Source organism: Toxotes jaculatrix, chromosome 5, assembly GCF_017976425.1.
Source record: "Toxotes jaculatrix isolate fToxJac2 chromosome 5, fToxJac2.pri, whole genome shotgun sequence".
Taxonomy (NCBI): domain Eukaryota; kingdom Metazoa; phylum Chordata; class Actinopteri; family Toxotidae; genus Toxotes; species Toxotes jaculatrix.
The window spans coordinates 28,691,742-28,699,941 of NC_054398.1; the positions used below are offsets into that span (position 1 = coordinate 28,691,742).

Below are 8,200 nucleotides of genomic sequence, written 5' to 3' on the forward strand. Positions count from 1 at the left end.
ACAGTTTGTAAAAAAAAAAAAAAAATAGGGAATGCAGTGTACTGCTCTTCAAGATCAGCAAGGTAACCCTGTCAAAAGTTAGAAAAAATAAATGAACTTTAAATGTATTTTGAAAAACTAATTGCTCATTGTTGTCGTCGTTGTTAGCCTATTGTCTTTTCTCCGATGCTTTTTGTCTACATTGAAACAGTGAAATAAAGTTAATGAGGGAAAAAAGAGGAGGGCGGAATATGGAACACATATGTGCTGGAGAACGTTCCGGAGAACGTTCCGGTCGGAGCTATTTTTAAGTTGTACGATAACTTCCGGTAAATGACTAGCTAGCGGGAGGTGCAAGTGCTTGTGTTTGTTTTTCGACTTTTTCGCGTTGTTTTGAGTTTTCAGACAAAACCCGCGCCAGAAAACGATTTTTTAGAGCGAGTGTCAAGGGACCAGTTTAGTTTTATTGAACCCGGAGCTGAGAAGTGTCGGATTAAATGAACAGGTCGCTAATGTTATCAGACTAGCTAACCGGCTAGCCTGCTCAGCCCAGAACCCGGACGCTGGTTGTCGGAGATTTAACCTGTAAACCTTCACCAGTCAAGCTTTACAACGTTTCTCTTGTGGCTGTAAAGGAGAAGATTCCAGTTTCATGTGAGCACTGGGGCCATTTTCGACAGTTTAATGGGAGGCGGCTTGCTTTGGAGGAGTGGACATTGCGGGCGTCAGCTGCGAGGAACGCGGAGGTCCTGGCTCCCTGTCGGGCTTAGATGGAGTCTCTGGCCGGGTACGTGTACAAGGCAGCCAGCGAGGGCCGAGTCCTGACCCTGGCCGCGCTGCTGCTCAACCACTCCGAGACGGAGACCCAGTACCTGCTGAGCTATGTGACCCAGCTCGCCGGGCAGAGGTCCACCCCCCTGATCATCGCAGCCCGGAACGGACACGACAAAGTGGTCCGGCTGCTCCTGGACCACTACAGAGTGGACACTGAGCAGACTGGCACGGTTCGGTTTGATGGGTAAGAGCTGCCAAAGGTTAAGTTCACCTAATTTAAAAACGTATTTTCTTACTTCTGGTGGGATTTATCCGCGCAAATAATTTTGGTTTCATTGTCCAGGTGTGGAGAAACGTGAAGTTTCTGCCTTTACCCCAATACAATGGAAGTTAAAGAAATGTTATATGTGGTGATCACAGCTTGGGCTGCAGCAACTAGTTGATTTATGGATCAGTTGATTTATGGATCAATTGATTGAAAGAAAATTAATCAGCAATGATATTAGTTAATTGATTCAAAACATTTTCTGGCAAAAATGCCAAATATTGGCTGATCAAAGCCTCTCAAAGTTGACGACTCACAGTTTTTCTTTGCCACGTTTGATATAAAATGAAAGCTTTGTGAAAGTTATGCATTCACCGTTACGTCACTGTCCTAACTTGGATTTAAAACTGTTCGTATCATCTCAGCCCACAGACCTGACTGTGAATAGCTTTCACCTGAAGTAGTTTAAGGTCACAGTTTGTTCTATAGATCAGGGGTCTTCAACACCATTTATAAACATAGGTATCTCCTTTTCAAATACTTTTGCAGATTGCGTCCTTGTGTCTGGGATCTTAGTTAGCTGAGGGACTGAACAGGCTCTTGGCCAGTTGAATTGTGCCAAATGATTGACACAGCAGCGAAAGGGTCAGTTCCTCCTTCTGTGTGCAGGAGACTTGGAGGGACAGATCTAGTCTCGTGCAGTGAGTGAACCAGTGCCCGGCTTGAGAGAGGCCCTGTATGTCGCTGAATGTGTGCATGCCTTACTGAAAGATAATGTCCTCTGCCTCCATTTATCCATTCGCTACTATGTTGGTTTCATGTTAATGTGTTTTTAAAGACATTTAAATTTGTGGGGGAAAAATGGGGGAAAATATGAGAAATATAGCTAACTATATGTTGAAGACCTCTGCTATAGATGATCCAGGGTAACAGGGACATTATTTCTGCTTTTTGCCTGTGTTTTTACAGTCATTTTTCAGAGCTGTGAACATAATTCTGATGTACTAATATGTGTCTTTAGCACAGAGCATAGAAAACTGTTAAGTACCAATAAATTAGAGTGAATGTCTGGACGGATTTATGGTCCACTCTGTACTCTTTTTAGCCATAGTTCCTGATTGAAAACAGGATTTTGCCCATTTTATAATTTATCTTACATCAGAAAACTTCTTTCTCTGGTGTGTCAGTATCTGCACAAGCATTGAGGAATGTTCAGATGAGAGCCAGACCCAGCCACACAGGGACTGATTTAAAGCAGTGAATTAGACTTCTCCTCACTAAAGAAAGATTTCCTTGTGTTTATGTTTGTCCTTCAGTTGTTTTCGTGTGTTAAAATGGTACAATCAAGTGCTTCCTAATCAGAAGTCAGCTTTTGAGCACAGTCATGTTTTTCTCAAGTGTTAGAGTTTTCTTCGAGGCCACCTCATCCCGGGGAAGCACTGGCATAATAAATATGCTAATCCTGTTTTTATTCATCGTTAAAGCTTAAATACATTTATTTTTGAGTGATTCTGTGTGGAGTTTGTCCCGACCTGCCCTCTTCGTCTGTTTTGCAGATATGTTATAGACGGGGCCACAGCTCTGTGGTGTGCAGCTGGAGCAGGGCATTTTGAGGTGGTGCGGCTGCTGGTGAGTCACCATGCCAACGTTAACCACACCACTATCACCAACTCCACCCCACTGCGGGCGGCGTGCTTTGATGGGCGCCTGGACATCGTCCGATACCTGGTGGAACACAACGCCGACATCAGCATCACTAACAAGTACAACAACACCTGCCTAATGATCGCCGCCTATAAGGGCCACACAGACGTTGTCAAATTCCTGCTGGAGCAGGGGGCGAACCCCAATGCCAAGGCCCACTGTGGGGCCACTGCCCTGCACTTTGCGGCTGAGGCAGGACATCTGGAAATTGTAAAAGAGCTGGTGCGCTGCCAGGCGGCCATGGTGGTGAACGGACATGGCATGACGCCGCTAAAGGTCGCAGCAGAGAGCTGTAAAGCCGATGTGGTGGAGCTGCTGCTGGCGCATGCAGACTGCAACCCCAGCAGCCGCATCGAGGCCCTGGAGCTGCTGGGCGCCTCGTTCGCCAACGACCGGGAGAACTACGACATCCAGAAGACGTACCACTACCTACAAATGGCTATGATGGAACGCTACCGCGACCCAGAAAGCATCATCTCAAAAGAGCTGTTGCCACCTATCGAGGCCTACGGAGGGCGTAGCGAATGCCGGACACTGTCAGACCTGGAGGCCATCCGGGTGGACCGGGACGCTCTGCACATGGAGGGGCTGATGATCCGGGAGCGTATCCTTGGCTCGGACAACATTGACGTGTCACACCCCATCATATACCGCGGCGCTGTCTATGCTGACAGCATGGAGTTTGAACAGTGCATCAAACTGTGGCTTCATGCGCTTCGCTTGCGGCAGAAAGGAAACCGGAACACACACAAGGACCTGCTGCGCTTCGCCCAGGTGTTCTCCCAGATGGTCCACCTGAAGGAGCAGGTCACAGCTTCAGCTGTGGAGCAGGTGTTGAGCTGCAACGTGTTGGAGATTCAGCGCAGCATGGCTCGGGTGGAGGCGGCGGCTGAGTCCGAGCTGCAGCAGGCTATGGACAATTACGAGTCAAATGTTTTTACCTTTCTGTACCTGGCCTGCATCTCCACTAAAACCACCTGCACCGATGAGGAACGAGCCCTCATCAACAAGCACATCTACAACCTGATCCAGCTGGATCCGCGCTCACGTGAAGGCTCTTCTCTGCTCCACCTGGCCATCAGCTCCACCACGCCGGTCGACGACTTCCACACCAACGACGTCTGTAGCTTCCCCAACGCCCAGGTCACCAAGCTGCTGCTGGACTGCGGCGCACAGGTCAACGCCATCGACCACGAGGGCAACACCCCGCTGCACGTCATCGTCCAGTACAACCGGCCAATCAGTGACTTCCTCACGCTGCACGCCATCATCATCAACCTGGTGGAGGCCGGCGCCCACACAGACATGACCAACAAGCAAAAGAAGACACCGCTGGACAAGAGCACCACAGGCGTGTCGGAGATCCTGCTAAAGACGCAGATGAAGATGAGCCTCAAGTGTCTGGCAGCGCGCGCCGTCCGGCAGCACCAGATCACCTACCGCAACCAAATCCCCAAAACGCTGGAGGAGTTTGTGGAGTTTCACTGAAACGGACTTGAAGGCTCCACATGAACCAAGGACAGACTCTTTGGTTTTTTTCTTGTTTTTTAATAATTTCTTATAATTTTCTAACAAATCCAAATGGTGCTGAGGATGATGGTTGAGTACTAAAAGTTTAGGAGAGTTTTTATAAAAAAAAAAAAAAGTGTGTTACTTTTTTTCTATTTTAGGTATTAATTGCTAAGTACCAGCAACCACAGTTGGCAGTCGGAGTGTCTGTAACTCTGCAGCTGATGTGCACATTGCTGCTGCAGCTCGTTCACTGTGACACATTCAGAAGAAACCTGAAACCAGCTGCAGGTCTCTGAAGGTCCTGCACAGGCCTGCAGCAGGGCTGTGCCGAGGTGAGAGCAGAGAGTGGACAGCAGTCACATCACCACGCTGCTTCTTGTTTTGCCTTATCTTCATGCCAGGGAGCCACATGTTCACCATGTTACTGTGATTCTGCAGTCTGAGTGAATGAGCGAGTGTGAAGGAGAGATGATCAGAAAGAATGAATGAATGAGTGTCTGTAGGGAAGCCAACAGACAGCCCACCTCACCTGCCTTTCATGTATTCATCCCGCAGATCATCTGTCACACACAAGATTTATTTTTAATATGAGAAATTGTTTTCACTGGGTTTAATTTAACTGTAACTACCAAGGGGGGGGGGGGCAGGTTTTAATATGTCTACAACTGAAGACTGTTAATAAAAGACAAAAGACTTTTACCTTCTCACACTTTAATTTTAATTCTCTGTAAAATAAAAAAAACTGGAACAGGTGAAATCATCTAATATTTCACAAGAAAAAGAAAAAAAAGGGAACATACTGAGAAAATTTTATGTAGAAGAGATTTTTTTTGGTCTCCTGTTAATCAGAACAGGAGAGAAGCTGATGCTTTAGCAGTTAGGAACCTGTGTTAGATCTGAATGTTTCAGTGTGACAGCACAGTGAGCCTCCGGTCCATAAAGAAATGCTTTGTTGTCCTTTCAGCAAAGCCTGAAGGATGAATCGTTTCTTCACGTCTAAAGAAAATTCGACTTATAGACCTGCTGAATATTCTTTTGAAAAGTTGACATTTTGGTTTTCACAGGACAGTGACAGGTTTTTGGTTTTGGTGTGGAACAGCTAGACTGGCCTGCACCATCTTCAAGTGTCCACATACTTTTGGCTATACAATGTACAATTTCCAGTCTTTAAAAATATGAACCGGATTTCCCCAGAACATGGTACGAAGATCGTCTGTAGATGCTCATACATGAGCTTTTATTTTGAAACGTGTCTCTGAGGACGTGCCACTGAAACTGTGATGGAGGGAAATCTAAGACGACGAGAACGATGTCACATGGTTTACATTTCCCCCACAGAGCTGCTGCAGCTTCACCCTGTTAGAAGAACCCTGTCCCTGTACTCAGTGGGGGGGCTCAGACCTTTAGGCCTGAGACAGTACAGGGACTTGAGTTTAAATGACTGAACATGGATTCTTAGAAGTCGAACATGCTCGTTAATTTGTGTTGTTTCTGTTCATGTTGGTCACATTGTGGATCAGGTCTTCTTGTCCCCTGGATCTGTCTGCAATCAGCTGTAAGATAATTCATGTTAATTATGTCCAGTGAAGCTTCAGTCACTCTGCCAAAGATGGTTTGTGTGTGGAGATTCATCACTCATCACTGAACCTAATGAGATTCGATAAGTGGATTTGACACTGGATCCAGATTTGATCAAATCACAGCCCTGTCCAAAGATAGAAAGAAAGCCAGTCAGTTTGCTCACATTGGAGGAGAATATGGATTGTTTTGTATTTTACATGTCAGGGACTGCTCCTTTTCGTGTTTCGTGTTTGCAGAGACCGAAACAGGAAACACGTCGCTGTTTCATGTTTGAGGGATGAGGAGATCCTCAGAGGCTGCATCAGTCTGCTCCAGCTGTGGTCTTCAGGAAGCCCATTTAAAAGCCGTTAGCTTCTTCTTCTGTTTTTAAACACACAAACAAGCTTTTTGTCCCAATCAAATGTGGATCAATGGACACGCAGAGTGAGTGTCTCAGTTCTGCACATGTTCTTTAGCCCCCCTCCCCCCCCCCCCCCCCCCCCCCCACTGAAATCTGATGCTCAGCCTGCTGTACCACTGACTGCATATAGTCAGCATATAGATAGTTGATTGAAGGATTGATTGGACATTTTTGGACATTTGCGTTCTGGTGGACACTTAGATGTTCAGACTGATGCTGCAGGGTCAGCAGCTGTTTCGCTGAGCATGGGTGTGGGATCAGTGTGAACATCTGAACAACATCAAGTCAAATCATTCCTTTAAATGTCAAAAAGCTCAAGACATTCTCTGTGAGGCTGCAGCTGATGATGATTTTCTTTATGGATTCATCTCAGTTAGCCCACAACGTGTTAGACACAAAGGTCCGTCACAGTTTCCCTGGACCTGATGTCCTCATATCACTTGTTTTGTTTGACCAACAATCCAAAATTCAAAGAGATTCAATTTTCAGTCTAACAAATTAGAAAAAGCAGCAAATGTTCACATTGTAGAAGCTTTTAACTTGGTGATAATAATAATATTTTGTTGACTAAACGATTCATCTGCTAACTCTTTCAGTTTCTGTTTCACACTGTTCCAAAGCGTGCGGTTAATGTGATAGTCATACGAGTTCACCTCTGCCCTTCACAGCTGGGCCACACAGGGTGATTTCATCAGTGAGACAAGCTGCTGCAGCTGCAGTGATTAGTTCAAAGATAAATTTCCCAACAGGTGAAAACGGGGCAGTCGTTCTGTTCGTGTCAGTCCTCAGTAAGATTCGTCCATATTTATATTTATTTCCTCTTAATAATGTTTGAAGCTGCAGGACTCCTGAGCTTCTCAAAGCCAGACTTTGTGCCTCAAGTTGTGTTTTCAATATAAGATTAAAGTCTGGAAATCAAACAGATAAATCAGTGAACTGTAGGCAGAGTTTAGATGACAACACCTATTTAAGCTGTGTGTTGTAGATACGGAGTGAATCGTGACTCTGCAGCCGGAGGGTCTATGTCTTGCCACAGCGTTCTTTAGGAGCTGGAGACACTGTGGTGATTACAAAGTCCAAATGAAATTGTGTGCTCTGTGTCGCAAGGCAAAGGATGTCCATGTTTGTTTAGCGTCTGATTCTCTGAAGAAAAGTAGCCTGTGAATAAAAGTCCTGAATGTTAGACTTTCCACCAGCATGCAGCCGCAGCGTTTGTCCTCCTCATCCATCACCGTCTCTGTCCAGTGTTTCATGAACATGTGACCAGGCATCAGAGGAGGTCTGATCTCTGCCTGGATGTTAAAGGTTTGAGGAGATGAGAAGGTGCCATTCAGAATGATAAACTTCTTTTTAACTGATCCCAGTTTGTGTGTAACACTGCAGGAGTGTTTTCTGTGCTGACGGGAGCTGGGAGGTTTGACTCGAACCAGTTTTCTGTGGCTGATATGAAGCCAAAGATTTTCCATGTGTGGGAAACGTTTAAGGATGTCAGCCCTCATGTACTTCCTGCAGAATGAATGCTGTCAAATTAAAAGTCATATGTCTGCACTGGCTAGTTTTCTCCTGTTATTTATTCACTCTTCAGTGTTGGTTATTATTATATAATGTTGATTAAGTCAGTCAAAGAAGCAGGTCAAATAGACATTCCCACTCCATAAAAGAAAAAAGAAAAGATCGGCAAAAAAATCTAAGTCAGATTTTTTACTAAAATGTACGGGGCGAAAAGTTACTTTGACTTTGGACTTTTTAGCATTTTTTGATTTTGACTTTTGATCAATTTTTGAGTCTGAATGTTCTGTTTTAGTCGAACCACCATCTGATCCCACAGGCCTTTCCCCCAGAAGCTACAGACAGACTGAAGATGCAGAGGTCATGTCCTCTGCCACTGACTGAAGATGCAGAGGTCATGTCCTCTGCTACAGACTGAAGACGCCGAGGTCATATCCTCTGTAACAGACTGAAGATGCAGAGGTCACGTCCTCTTT

At 45.5% G+C, this 8,200-nt stretch overlaps 1 protein-coding gene across 2 annotated transcripts; it reads left to right on the forward strand.

The window, feature by feature from the left end:
• Positions 1 to 303: 303 nt before the first annotated feature.
• Positions 304 to 7,756, forward strand: fem1b (fem-1 homolog b). Of its 2 annotated transcripts, XR_005894103.1 has the most exons (3): positions 304 to 997; positions 2,575 to 6,836; positions 7,053 to 7,756. XR_005894103.1 is itself a non-coding variant. In XM_041038687.1 (2 exons), exons 1-2 carry the CDS (start codon positions 750 to 752, stop codon positions 4,208 to 4,210), a joined length of 1,884 nt encoding a protein of 627 aa, XP_040894621.1. In that variant the 5' UTR covers positions 304 to 749; the 3' UTR covers positions 4,211 to 7,756. The 2 variants fall into 2 exon arrangements, 1 of the variants encoding a protein (XP_040894621.1); XM_041038687.1 differs by having other exon boundaries at positions 2,575 to 7,756.
• Positions 7,757 to 8,200: the final 444 nt, after the last annotated feature.